Here is a 15500-nt window from a genome sequence, read left to right as displayed (position 1 = left end):
AAAGCATATCCACAAAAAGTCTGTTGGAAGGGAAAAATGTGGCCGGAAACGCTGCACAACCAAGAGAGATGACCGCAGCCTTAACAAAATTGTGAAGAAGAGCCGCTTCCAGAATTTGGGGGAGCTTCAAAGACAGTGGGCTGAAGCTGGAGTCCAGGTATCAAAAGCCACAGTTCACAGACGTGTCCGGGAAATGGGCTACAATAGCCGTATTCCCATGGTCAAGCCACTTCTGAACTCAAGACAACGGAAGAAGCGTCTGACTTGGGCTATGGAGAAGAAGCACTGGACAGTTGCAGAGTGGTCCAAAGTCCTCTTTTCAGACGAAAGCAAGTTTTGCATTTCATTTGGAAGTCAAGGCGCCAGAGTCTGGAGAAAGGCTGGAGAAGAGCAAAATCCAAGTTGCTTGAAATCAGCAATGGTTTGGGGGAGCCATGTCAGCTGCTGGTGTTGGTCCACTGTGTTTCATCAAGTCCAGAGTAAATGCAACTGTGTACCAAGAGATTTTAGAGCACTACATGCTTCCATCTGCTGAAAAGCTCTATGGAGATGAGTATTTCATTTTCCAGCATGATCTGGCACCTGCCCACAGTGCCAAAACCACCAGTAACTGGTGCACTGACCATGGCATCACTGTCCTTGATTGGCCTGCTAATTCCCCTGACCTGAACCCCATCGAGAATTTGTGGGGTATAGTTAAGAAGAAGATGAAAGACACCAGACCTACAAATGCAAATGAGCTGAAGGCCGCTATCGAAGCATCCTGGGCATCAATAACACCTCAGCAATGCCACAGGCTGATTGCCTCCATGCCACGCCGGATTGATGCAGTAATCCGTGCAAAAGGATTCCCAACCAAGTACTGAGTGCATCAATGGACATTTTCAAATGTTTGATTTAGTTTTGCTGTTATAAAATTATTTTTTTTACTTGGTCTGAGGAAGTATTCTTATATTTTGAGATAGGATTTTTGAGTTTTTTTCAGCTGTAAGCCAAAATCAGCAATATTCAAATAATAAAAGGCTTGAAATAGTTCAGTTGATGTGTAATGAATCCAGAATGTATGACATTTTTGTTTTTTTAATTGCATTACAGAAAATAAAGAACTTTATCACAATATTCTAATTTTCTGAGACAGTCCAGTATATATATAATATAGTGCACACCATGATGTCATAATTAATGTACCCAAAATGTATTGTAATGTTCTATAACTCTAATTACTTGTTGTAGCATAGGAATTCACTGGCCGAAACACCCAAACAAGTTAAGCACTTGGGTACCGAAGTGCTTAACTTGTTTGGGTGTTTGGGTTTGTCATGGTCCAACAAATTAGTGTGTGTGTTTTTTTGCTACTTTTTCCCTTTTTAATTTATTTTTGTATGTGTTTGTCTTGCTGTCGGTCACCCCTCTCGAGGGATATGACCAAGGTAGATAGATAGATAGCATAGGATTGTCTTACTTGGGATTTAATTGTTCAATGTTTAATGCTGTTGAGTGCTCAGCAGCTTAGATTGGGGAATGATGTATGGCTATGATGAAAGATTTTCGTGCTAAGCATATAAAGAATGCTGCCTGGGTATATCCCCTCCAAGCGGAATGAAGTGCGAGCACTTGGCAATGTTCTCATCAAGACAAAGGCGTGTCAAGTCAAAGGACATAGGAGACGACCTTTTGTCACATGAATACTTAATATTCGAATATAGGCACGAAACCTGGAAATGTAGTTGATAAATATTGATTCTATACTGCGCTGGGTGATGTTTGACGTGCACAGTTGCATGCTGTGTTCTCCATAATTGGTACTATACTTGTGGTTGTTGTATTGCTTAGTGGTAGTAATAAAAGGTAGGATTTTTAGTAACAATCAATTATTGTTTAAAGGTGCTGTCCTGAATTTTGAAACATTCTACTTGCTGATGCCATCTTCTGGCTTAAGTCATTATTGCAGCTTCTGTCAAGCTGCTTGTGTGGTGAGGGCAAGTTTGTAGAAGTCTTAGACGCGGTCAAATAAATTCCTGTTTTTTATGTTTTAGTTGGCGTTTGGACTATTTAAAACAGTCCTTTTCTTGCTTTCAACATTTTCATGCTACACTAACAGAAATGCGCAAGAACGAGCACCAAATTGAGCTTGCAAAACTTGAGTTCCATTTGGAGTGTGTTTTTGGTAGTCAGTGTACTTGGCTGACAGCTCCCGTTAAAAGCACGAAAATGAGAGGGCGGACATGCATGTAAGAGGGAAATAGGGACTGGCTAACTACTTGAAACATCCATCCATCCATCCATCCATTGTCTTCCGCTTATCCGAGGTCGGGTCGCGGGGGCAGCAGCGTTAAAAGGGAAGCCCAGACGTCCCTATCCCCAGCCACTTCCTCCAGCTCATCCGACGGGACCCCGAGGCGTTCCCAAGCCAGCCGAGAGAAATAGTCTCTCCAACGTGTCCTGGGCCGCCCCCGGGGCCTCCTGCCGGTGGGACATGCCCGGAACACCTCCCGAGGGAGGCGTCCAGGAGGCATCCTTATTAGATGCCCGAGCCACCTCAACTGGCTCCTCTCAACGCGGAGGTGCAGTGGCTCTACTCCGAGTCCCTCCCGGATGACTGAGCTTCTCACCCTATCTCTAAGGGAGAACCCAGCCACCCTGCGGAGGAAACTCATTTCGGCCGCTTGTATCCGGGATCGAGTTCTTTCGGTCATGACCCAAAGTTCATGACCATAGGTGAGGGTAGGAACGTAGATCGACTGGTAGATCGAGAGCTTTGCCTTTCGGCTCAGCTCCCTCTTCACCACGACAGACCGGTACAGGGTCCGAATGACGGTAGACGCTGCACCGACCCGTCTGTCGATCTCCCGTTCCATCCTACCCTCACTCGTGAACAAGACCCCAAGATACTTGAACTCCTCCACTTGGGGCAAGACCTCCTCCCCGACACGGAGGGAGCATACCACCCTTTTCCGACTGAGAACCATGGCCTCGGACTTGGAGGTGCTGATCCCACTTGAAACATAAAACAACTAAATTTGAAACAGTGGAATATTTTTTGGAGACTCTTGGGCTAGACGAACAAGTGTCTTTGGATAATTGAGGTTTACTGGAAATTTAATAAACAGGATTACAAAACACTTGGCATTAGAATCTTAACTTCAGTATTCATTATTTAAAGTGTGCCAACATTTTTCTGATCACTAACATTTCCACTAAGATTTCCTTTCACGTCAGAAACAAGATCACTTCAAGATAAGAGGAGTCTATTGCATGAGACTACTTTATTTTGATGATTGACACATGATTGAAACTTTGCTACAACAGCAACCTGTCAATCCAGATGGTTGTGCATACAAGTCTGGATTATGTACCAACTCCACCCTGCTGGCCTTGATTGTGAGTTGTTAACAGTTAACTTCGTCACTTTTGCCTTTAAACCATCTTTGCGGTACTCATCTTCAAAGGTTTAGGCATCCGATGCTACAATTTTATAAAAAAAATACTAATAAGAGATCATCATTGTTCTTAGATCTGACTTTTAATCCCTCAGTATCAACAGTTCCTAAATAGCCCCATAACCTCTCAGATTGATGTGCCACATTGAAACAAATGGCTAACCATAATCACTCCCCCTGATTCTCATTTTAACCTGAGAGATCAAATGCCTTCTTTGTACTTCAGCTATTGCCACACCTAGGAACAATCAACACGTAACATACCAAATTAATGACTTCACAAAAACATCATTGAGAGTGTAAGATTGTTACATGATACTTGATATTGTTTTTTGTTTTGTTGTTTTCAAACATATATCTGGACTATATTCCCTCACATATCAAGGAGATTGACTAGTACAATAACATATATTTGCTAAAGTTAAAAAATATTATCAAGAGAAACATTGATAATATGATAGTTGGAAGACAAACGGAGGAATCTGTTATTAGTGAGGGAAGCACATTGATGTGATATTTCCAAAATGGGGCAAAAATAGAGGAGTCGGACATAGGTGACTTTGTTTGTTTGTTTATTTTCTACACCACTTTTGAGATTAAAAAAGCAAATATTCAAGTATTCTACAAAAATAAACACAGATTATTCTCAATTTACAAAATACTTGACACATGGATGACCTATGTTTCATGTTGACAATATATGTGTATTGTTTGTTAATGCTACATCCATTGCAACCTGGTCATCCTTTTTATTTTTATTTTTTCATTTTATATTACACTTTAATTATTTTTAAAAGTATCTTTTAATTGTATTGTTTCTTAATGCAAGATCCATTGCAGCCTGGTCATCCTGGAAGGGGGATATCCTCATGTGCAGTCCCTTCTCAAGGTTTCGTCATTTTCTTCATGCTGAGGTTTTTGAGTTTTTCCTTGCCCTCATGTAGGTTTTAGATTAGGAGATGGTGTAATAATCAGGGTTGGGTAGGGTTACTTTAACTGGATTACTTTTAATTACTTTGGGATTACTCCAATACCAAATATGCTAATAAAAGACAAAAGAAACTAAATATGAATGAAATTATTAAATTTTGTGCAGGCTTGGGAAGTAATGGAACACATGGAACAGCAAAATGATGTTGGCAAGCTGTTTGGATTTATTGTCATTTTGTTTCCGTCGCATTTTATGTTAGTTTTGCCGGAGATCAAAGAGATCAAAGCCAGGAAAGAAAGCTTACCACGTGTTGTGAGTCATAATTTTATTCATATTTAGTTTCTTTTGTCTTTTATTAGCATATTTGGTATTGGAGTAATCCAAAAGTAATTGAAAGTAATCCAGTTAAAGTAACCCTACCCAACCCTGGTAATAATAGTCTGTCGTTTGCAATAGGCTGTGGTCTGTGCAGCCCTTTAAAACTCTTTGTGATTAAGGGTTATACAAATAAACTTGACTTGACTTTACTTGACTTGACCCATTTCGAAATTACAAGTATCACATGGCATTTTGTCCTTTAAACCATATCCTTTTTTGCTACACAATTGGTTTCAGCGGCATGATAAATTCTCCGAACAAAACTTCTCAAACAATACCTCAATTTACCAAGGACAAATAAATGGATTTCAATTTTATTTGTTTATCACACAAACAATATTCTAAGTAGATGTGTGCAGTGTTATGTTGTGCTTTAGAGTTTTCCTCTACACTGAAAAAAATGTCATTTTCTGTAATATGAGCCATACCTTCTTTTATTTTGTACTCGCAAGTGTGTTACAGTACGTTTTTGTTCCCTCATTTTTAGCTTTTTATACAAGTACATATTTTTTAGTGAGGAGCAAAAACATTTCAATTGAAGTGCACTGAATCATTGAAATCTTTTTTTTTTTTTTGAATCATTCACCAAATCTCTGGTCATGCTTCAACAGTAAAATACAGATAATATGCCGTTCACAAAAATTGATGAAATGGGAGCACCTCAGCTCAAAAACATTAAAAAAAGTAGAAAACCCTTTGGGAATCGATCAATCGGCTCACTTTCACAAAAATGATATTGTTATTTAGTCTATCCAATGTAATCTGAATCTAACCCAGCAGCTATTTAATCTATCCAATCCAAACTACTTTATAAATCCCGATTGGTGAGGGTGTGTGCGTGTCTGTATGTGACTTATAGGCTCCGAACTGGCTGAACCGATTTTTGGGAAAATTTACACACTGTTACTTTAGGCCTCCCTAAATCTTATTAGCTAGGTCTTGGGTCAAGGCACCCTCAATAAATACCAACAACATCAATACCCATCTCTTTAATGGGGTATCTTACGCCATCTGGCAGCCAAATTGGGTACTGCAGCTACCGACAACTGCAAGCAGCTGAATCCAATCTTCTATTGAAACCAATAACTTGATTGATGCAATTGTTTCTTATGCACACGTTTCAACAAACAACTTGCTTATTTTATGTCGAACCTTTCTCGGGGTTATGTAGGTCTCCTTATGCTGAGTTTTTGGTTTTGTTTTGTTTTTTCCTTGCCCTTATGTAGGTTTCAGATAAGGGGATGTTGTAATGGGGGTCTGTACAGGTTTTTGAAACTTTGGTGGTCTGTCAGGGCCAGCGAGGCCTTTTCTGTTAGCCATGTGACAATAATTATGTTTTGTCCATTAATATTTTTTAAACAATTCCAAATTGTACGTCACCATCCTTTCTTTGCTTTCTCCCTGGTTGCTCTGCTTTTACAAGTGTGCTTTCATATATAAGTATTTGACCAGTCACACATCAGCCATTACTGTAGTTCTTGCCATGGTTGGAAATCTACCCGGAGGCCTTCAGTTTTGCAGGCCCCTAGGCACAAAATAAGTGTCGATGAAACTATTGGTTTAGCAAACAGATTTAGAGTTGGCTGAGCCAGTGCTTTCTAGCTTGCCTTGGGAAACCTCAGCGGTTTTAAAAAACTATGATTGGCTAGGGGGCTGTAACGGAAGTATCACAACGAAAAGGTGAAGAAAATGATCCCCGTGTCCACTGCTTTGGTTAAACGGAAATTCTCATCTCATCTCATTAGCTGCACCGCTTATCCTCAGCAGGGTCGCGGGGGTGCTGGAGCCCACCCCAGCAATCATCGGGCAGTGGGCAGGGGACACCCTGAACTGGTTGCCAGCCAATTGCAGGGCACACAGGGACAGACAACTCACTCCCTCATTCACACCTAGAGACAATTTGGACCGGCCAATTCACCTGAAATGCATGTTCTTGGAATGTGGGAGGAAACCGGAGTGCCCGGAGGAAACCCACGCAAGCACGGGGAGAACATACAAACTCCGCACAGGAAGTCTGGAGCTGGATTTGAACCTACGCAGGAGGTTCCCATGACTTGAACTGTGCCGCACATGCGCTAACCACTGCGCCGCCGTGCTGCCCTATAGCGCGTGTGCGGCACGGTTCTGAGGTCATGAGATCGAACTTCCTGTGTGGAGTTTGCATGTTCTCCCCGTGCTTGCATGGGTTTCCTCCGGGCACTCCGTTGTCCCCACACATTCCAAAAACATGCATGTCAGGTCAATTGGCCTGCCCGAATTGTCCCTAGGTGTGAAACGGAAATTGTCGGACCTAAATCGACAAAGGACTTACAGTATGCCAGAAATACGACAGGACAGGCTCCACCTTCAGCATTAGCTTCAATGACGATAGAAAATATCTAGTTGATGAAACTGAAATGTACGCATAATCTGGATGACAGAGTAAAATAAATCTTCTTGAGGAAAAAAAAGAGGTTGGGTTTTGTGCACAAATAAAAATTATTTTTGATGAGTAAAATTTCGCTATATTCCTAAATACTATTGCAATCCTTTGAGGTTATTATTGATGCTATTATGTTTCGCAGCTGGAGTAAAGATGTTATGGCCACTGACTTTTTGTTTTTAGGGGGCAGTAAAAACAAATGTGACCTGTATAAAAGTGTAACCTAAACAAAAACAAGAATGAAAGATATAATATTGAAATGATATTAGCTACTGTATGTGAAATTCTTTCAATGTATTAATAATACTCAATATATATACGTTCAAAAGAGGATGTCATGTACTCACTCTTGCAAAGTGTTCGGGGTCTCGCAGAAAAACGGCCCTCTCCTTGGCAATGCTGTTGCTATGGTAAAATTCTACCAGCTCATTCAGGGAGGAGAAGAGCTCGTCCCACACGTAGTACTGACTGCAGCGGTCCTGCAGCACCTTAAAGTGCTGGACGTGGTCCCCGTAACTGCCAAACACAAAACAAACACATAAAACAAGAATTACCAATCGGTATTTAAAGGGAACCAGTTTTCTTTAAGCTACATGTACTTTACAGATTTTAATCCTGCAATGTGTTCTTCATTCTGGATGGCTAAACAGTTGCCCCGCCCCTTTTCTACTTGTGTCTGCCTCCGCGTCAATGATGTTGAGGTCTGAGTTGTACACATACGTAAAAAGGCTTGACGAACCTAGAGCTAAACAGAGCAGTGAAGATGATATTTTTTTCAATATTATTAAAAACTTTATACGTTGTTCTCTCTCTCTCTCTCTCTCTCTCTCTCTCTCTCTCTCTCTCTCTCTCAGTTTGCAGCTTTCCATAACATCCACAAGATGGCGACAAAGTATTGTGTGAAGTAAAGTTGTACGATAAAGCGCCAAGATGATTTTTAAATTATGATTCGACAGTTCATATGTTATTTGTTAAGACAAAGATTATAAAGTCCAGTAGTAGTTTTAGTTATAAAAACAAATACTTGAGCTTTGTGATTAAGGGCTATATAAATAAAAATGATTTGACTTGACTTGACTTTGAGGTTTGTTCTTTGTTTTTATTGTATCATAGAGTAAGAGAGTATTTAATAAAGGATACTGCTTCACAAGTCTTGACTACCGCAGCAGTCTTTGGGATAACTGTATTATCATTCAGTGCTATTGTGTTTTTCTAATCAGAATAGTTTATAAGAATAAAAAAAGAAGGCCATTGTCTAACTTCTTCGGAAAATGTCTGGTCTTGTGCCTGGATTCAAACAATAATAAGCGAGGAGTAATAAGCCAGTCAACATTTTGATCTAATTGAGTCATTAAAGGCTGTTGGTAATTTGTGTGACCAGAACTTTTGATGATTTTCATTTACCGTTGCTGTTCATGTGCTACCAATTGCTTATCATTTTCAGTTGAAGTTTCACTGAAACACATATTCTTAATCAGCACATCGAAGTTTAATTAAACAACGTGACAATTGTCATGAATGACGTAAATATTCAGTGAAATTAGTTTCAAGAAAGAGCCACTTTCTCCTTTCCACACTTCCTACCTTTTTGCTGAGGCGGTTGCTAAGTAACTTAGCAGTTTATCTTTAGAATTCTGAACATATCACCATGATCATTACAGTTACGTAACTGCCTATAACGTACAGCGGAAGTCAACTTGACGCCCCCTTATTTCTCAAATTATTGCAGAGTATGAGGGGGCCATGTTTGCATTTGAAATCGCCATTGGTGTCTTTTACAATTGTCAATCTTTTTCAGAGCAATGTGCTCTGTAAGAACTTTTTTATTCAGTAAAAATCTATGTTTGTTTCACTGCTAAATTCATAATTTATAAATACTGAACATTCACTTTTCAAGGTCACACAATCCACCCAGATGTCCTCTGGTAATGCTTAGAGTCAGGCAGTGGTGGGAGAAAGCATCTGTAGTAAGGTATCAGATTTTCCTCCTGTGGGTATTCCCCTCAAATAACAGGATTCATTATCAATAAGTCCCTAATAGAATTTAAATTAATTATATTGTTGTAAAAGGTTGCAGTGCGTCTCACCTCTGGCCCAAAATTGGTCCAGACAAGCTCAAGCTATTCTCACCCCAAATATTGACCATCTGCGTATGGCAGGGGTGTCAAACTCATTTAAGCTCAGGGGCCACATGGTAAATAAACCACTCTCACGGGAGCTGGGCAAGTACATTCAGGCTTAAAAAGAGTATCTTGGGTGGAGGGCTGGGGTCTTTTTGGAGGCTCAAAATGAAATTATGATTCAGGGATGTAAGATTAGATAAAACAATTAGTTTCCTTTGCAACAACCATGTTTCCGTAGTGTAGTGGTTAGCACATTTGCCTGACACACAAAAGGTCCCTGGTTCAAGATCGGGTGGAAATAAGTTGGCCTGGAGAGGGATGGCTACTGTACTTTCCCAAGTCACACCGCAGGCAATGGTGCTCCTACAAGCCAAGTGGTTAAGGAATCCAACCAACCAACCAACCAATGTTTATCAACTTTGAATTTGTAAAAAAAAAAAGTACAACAACAATGTAATTGATTTATCTAACTTAGGGAAACGAATGCCTACTGGTAACTGACAAAAATAGCATACAAACAGTATTTCAAAGTATTGATTCCATGATTTAAAATTATTTTTGCTTTTAATTTGTTTATGGAAATGTTTACCTAAATGTGACAAATTTACTGTTAGAAATGCATTTGATCACATTACCCCGATTTTAGCTAACCTGCATTGGCTTAAGATTTAAATTTTAAGGTTTGATTGGTAGTATACAAAATCATGCATGGACTTGCTCCCTCATATCTTTCAGATTTAATTTCCCCCTATGTTCCGGTCCGGAGCCTTCGCTCTGAAAATTCTGGTTTACTAGTGATCCCAAGAGCCAAGAATTGTTCCGCAGGTTCGAGAACGTTCTCCATCCGGGCACCGGTGCTGTGGAATGCTCTTCCCCCTGAGATCCGATCTGCAACCTCAGTGTAAATGTTTAAATCTAAGCTTAAAACACACTTCTACTCTATAGCATATGAATAACCTATATTTTTTGTTGACAATATCTCTGTACTATTTGTACTTGCAACATCCATTGCAGCCTGGAAGGGGGATTACCACATGTGCGGTCCCTTCTCAAGGTTTCTTCATTTTCCTCATGTTGAGGTTTTTGAGTTTTTCCTTGCCCTCATGTAGATTTTAGATCAGGGGATGCTGTAATAATAGTCTGTGGTTTGCAATAATCTGTGGTCTGTGCAGCCCTTTTAGACTATTTGTGATTAAGAGTGTCACAAATAAACATGACTTGACCTGATATTTTCATATTGTGGTTGATTAGTAGAAGTAGTCAGCAAATTCAGCTCCAGTGGGAGCTTTGCAAGTGGTGCCTGGATTTGATGACATCCAGTGGTCAATTTAAGTGATTGTCTGATGCGACGAAGGCTATTTTTCTCCTGTGCTTCTCTCAGCATTTTCTCGCATGTCACATTATGGGCCATGTGGCTAATGGAGTTCATTGTTAGAGTACTGCAGATCCCAATCAACATTTTTTTTCTTTTTAAGTACTGATTTGTATTTTGGGATATCAGGTTGTAAAAAAAGATCTCTTCATATATTACTTTTTCCCCTGCATATCTTGTTGTGCTCATGTTTCATTCAACACAAGCTATTTCATCAGTTTTTTATTATATGACACAATTGCTAATTCTTATTACCCCATTCCTCCACCGACCCACAAAACCTGGTCTTGTTCAGCATTATGAGTGAGCCAATTTGATCGTGCGGTGCTCTTTGATACCCCCTACTGGTCAATTTCGGTAAAAGGCCCTCCTTCATCCTGTCAGTAGAAAATGCTAGATGCCAGTGGTTCTGGAGATAAGATCTGCAACCTCAGTGGAAGTTTTTAAATCTAGCCTTAATACACACCTCTATTCAATAGCTAATGATTTATGCCCACCTCATATGTACTTTTTTCTGTCTTTTTCCGACTGCCTGGATGGTTGTGATACGAGGGAGAAAGACGATTTGACATGAGTCAGCGGACCAGCGTCTGACCTGAAGCGTGTCAACGCCTGCATCGACCAGCCGGCAAGGAGGGGAAGCTGCGTCGTTTCTGTTATGCACTTCCTGGACTATGTTACAGGCTTGAAGTGTCGTTGCTGTCATGCACTTTCCGGACAAATTTCAACATGTTATCTACTGTTCTCTTTTAGTTATGTTTGCTATGTTTGTGTACTGTTACCCAATGCTAAATGTATTCCACCCTGGTCATCCTAGAAGGGGGATTACCACTTGTGAGGCCCCTTCTCAAGGTTTTGTTTTTCTCAATGCTGAGGTTTTGAGTTTTTTCAAGCCCTCATGTTGGTTTAAGATCAGGTAATGGGGTAATTGTAGTCCTGTGCAGTCCTTTGATACATTTTTGTGATTAAGAGCTATACAAATGAATGTGACTTGACTTGAGTCAGCAACCACCGGGCCGCGTACTTGTACCAGGTGAAATAAAAGAAAGAGTTTTTTCATTTCTTGCACAGTATATAACGGGTATTCTTATTTACCCACAAAAGAAGTTTAGGTGCGCGTTATACTTTAGTATATTACCAGATGGGAGCAATGATTGATCAGTCAATATCTGACCACATTCGCAAAGTATTGGAGACTACAAGAATCAAACCCGGCTCGTGGAGGTGAGAGCGCCGAATCATAACCACTAAATCACAAGAGAAAAGGCATTCTATTTATTTAATCATCACACTCTTTTTACTCATGGTACCACATTGTTGAAAATGCGGGACCATGATTAAAATAATTTGTTGACAACGTAAACTCTTAACTTACTCATTTGATGTCCTGAAAAGTCTGAATTATCATTAGAGACACCCATTTTTGTGTTTATATCTAACATGCATCTCTCTGTGAGTAATAATAATGCGATGATGAGATAAAATCAAATGCCTTCTACTATGTCATTTACATCCGTAATGGTCTAGGGATAACACAGTGGATTTAGGCTTATTATTGTTATTATTAATATTACGAATGTTATTATTGGGCCGGGCCGCGAGAATATTGTCGCCACTGAAAAGGTTGGAGACAATTGCTACAGGTGCCTCCAAAATACTGCCATTTTACACAACATTTAAAACTGAGACTGTACATTGAAAAATAAATATAACTAGACAATTCCCGTGGCAATTGTAAGAGTTGTGATTGATCTGGAAGATGATCCCGGTATGTATATATAACCCCGGTTGTTAGCATTATGAGTTAGCATAAAGTTTTTAACTCAGAGAGATGTTTCTGTCATTTTTTACTTGGTTCTGTGGGGGGACTACGGGGGGGCATGAAGAAGTTAGCATTGCCCAGTGTTTACAGCTAGCTTGCGCTAATACTTGGGCTGGCTGCGCCAGCCGAACTCGTCACCAATAGTTTCTAGAGCTAGCATGAGTAAGCATAGCTTCAACCTCTCATCGCTAATAATTGGGCTGGCATAGCCAGCCCAACACCTTGCTAGCGGCGCACATAGCTGTTAGCATCCTCTCGCTAGCATCCACTCCTTGGAATTCACCATTTACCCATGGTTAAAGGTAATGTGGGTCGGGCCCCCTCAAACCACCCTGAGCAGTCCCTGCTTAGTCCCTACTAACCTCTGAAAAAGCCCTCGTTTCCATGACTACCCATAGAAATGAATGGGCCCATGTATTCCGGATGGGAGATTCTAAAAACCCATTATTCCGGATATGGACTTCTTTTGGTCTCTCGTATCGCTTATTCGTATCATCGCAGGGAAGTCCTGATCGGGCTGGAATTTTTGGTATATGAATCGTTGGGCTGCTCCAAAAGCTCTGGGAGGAGAGGCCCGTCGAAATTCGGCGGAAGAAGATAGATATAATAATATTATTGAATAAGATCTCGGATTCTCGGGGGATTATAATAGTTGTGCCTGCTTCGCATTGCCCTGTGCTTACAGCACTTGGCAATGTAGTTGTGCCTTGCTGCAGCAATCACAACTAATAAATGATAATTTATTTTGACGAGTAGAGTTTAGAAAGTGGCAGCACGGCGGCGCAGTGGTTAGCGCTTGTGCGGCACAGTTCATGTCATGGGAACCTGTCGTGGGTTCAAATCCAGCTCCAGACTTCCTGTGCGGAGTTTGTATGTTCTCCCCGTGCTTGCGTGGGTTTCCGCCGGGCACTCCGGTTTCCTCCCACGTTCCAAAAACATGCATTTCAGGTGAATCGGCCGGTCCAAATTGTCCCTAGGTGTGAATGAGCAAATGAGTTGTCTGTCCCTGTGTGCCCTGCGATTGGCTGGCAACCAGTTCAGGGTGTCCCCTGCCCACTGCCCGGAGATGGCTGGGATGGGCTCCAGCCCCCCCGCGACCCTACTGAGGATAAGCGGTACGGCTAATGAGATGAGATGAGATGAGATGAGTTTAGAAAGTACGTACGGTTTGTATTTAAAAATGGAGGAAAAAAAAATCAACATTGTCTGGAAGTGAGCGAGCTATCTGAATAATAAGTAATCGACAAATAAGAATATATACAAAACAAAATTTGAACAGATGATTGATTTTACATTAAACAGCCTTTGACTTTTTTTGATTACAAAATATCTTAATTCAGGGCGGCATGGCGTATGAGTGGTTTGTTGCACAGTTCTGAGGTCAGGGGTTCAAAACCAGCCTTCCTGTGCGGAGTTTGCATGTTCTCCCTGTGCCTGCATGAGTTTCCCGCGGGCACTGCGGTTTCCTACCACTTTCAAAATCATTCATGGTAGGTTAGTTAATTAATTGGTGATTCCAAATCGTCCCTAGGTGTCAATTAGCAAGTCTGTCTCTGTGTGTCCCTGCGACCGGCTGACAACCAGTTCAGGTTGTCCCCTGCCCACAATGCAGGATATTTCACTGCCTCAGCTAATTTGGCACTGTAAGAGGACCCAAATGTAGGCCATTTTCAGTGGGTCTTGGGGCCTTTTGCCTTAGCAAAATAATGTTAATAAAAAATTGATAAAGAGGAGGGGATTCCTAGCCCCCTCGCTTAACCCAACTGATGTGTTGCAACATCTTGTTGGGAGTCATTGGGTGACCAAACCCCCTGATTCCAACCCCTAATGCCGAGCGCCAGCTCGGTGGCCTTGGGGGTAGGGCGCCCGCCCCGAGACTGGGAGGTCGCTGGTTCAAACCTCGGCCGAGTCAACATTGGTACTCATTGCCTCCCTGCTTGGTGCTCGGCATTAGGGGTTGGAATTGGGGGGTTTGGTCACCTAATGACTCCCAACACATCAGTTGGGTTGAGCGAGGGGGCTGGGAATCCCCTCCTCTGTATCAATCTCCCAGAAAGAGTCAGAAATATGTGTGTATATATATATATATATATATATATATATATATATATATATATATATATATACATATATAATGCCGAGCGCTAACCAGGGAGAATATGGGTGCCAATGTTGTAAGTCTGAGGTTTGACTCGGCCAAGGCTCGAACCAGAAACCTCCCAGTCTAGGGGCAGGCGCACTACCCCCAAGGCCACCGAGCCTTGATAATATTAATAATTATTAACATTGTTAACATTGTTAATAATGTTCAGAATATCAAGTTAAAATTCAATGATTTTCAAAAAAAAAAAAATTTTTAATGTAAGAAAGAAATTCAACACTGAATAAATAAAACAATTTTATGTTTTTATGTTATATTTCCACTATGACAGCTGAAGCACAGCCTCACCTGCCTCCCATGACTGCATTAATATATACTCATACAAAAAGTGGTATATACATTGGTACTTTTAGGCATGTCAAGGGGCTGACTTGACAATCATTATTCAACCATAGTCATTCCAATCAGCCCAATGGTCAAAAACACACTCTGGTCGATAATATTCTTACAATAATTCTCTCTTTTTCTCTCTATCTCCCCCTCACACTGTCACTTTCATTTGTGTTCTTCACCAAGTGTAATTAAGGCCCACAGTGATCACAAGATTGCGGTATGTTATTTTTCTCCATACAGAGCAAATGGGATGAGGAAACCGAGTACGAGTTAGAATCAGACTGGAGACAAGAAAGCCACCTAACTGTAGATGCAGAGATAGAGCGCAGTGAGATGTTCTGACAGCCAAGTTATTTTTACAACTTTTACCCTACGCCAGCACATTTGGAGATGCATGAAGGTCGACCTGCTTGTCTTTCCCTCTACTTCCTCCCTCAATCGGCTCTCACTTCCTCTCTGGTGCTGTCAGCCCTCTTCTCTAATCTCACCTTCTGTTTCCTAATTGTTAAGAGTGTGCA

At 41.0% G+C, this 15500-nt stretch overlaps 1 protein-coding gene across 1 annotated transcript in view; it reads right to left on the bottom strand.

Moving 5' to 3' along the window:
- grapa (GRB2 related adaptor protein a) overlaps positions 1–15500 on the bottom strand; it is a 54761-nt gene that overhangs the window by 11802 nt on the left and 27459 nt on the right. Inside the window, exon 4 of the mRNA XM_088354066.1 lies at positions 7519–7687. Within this exon, the coding sequence (XP_088210192.1) occupies positions 7519–7687 (169 nt within the window). The remainder of the gene's footprint in view (positions 1–7518; positions 7688–15500) is intronic.

This window comes from Urocampus carinirostris, chromosome 1, assembly GCF_059441175.1.
Source record: "Urocampus carinirostris isolate Australia breed hairy pipefish chromosome 1, RoL_Ucar_1.0, whole genome shotgun sequence".
Taxonomy (NCBI): domain Eukaryota; kingdom Metazoa; phylum Chordata; class Actinopteri; order Syngnathiformes; family Syngnathidae; genus Urocampus; species Urocampus carinirostris.
The sequence above is the reverse complement of the archived record's forward strand: the minus strand, read 5'-3'. Positions and strand labels throughout refer to the sequence as shown.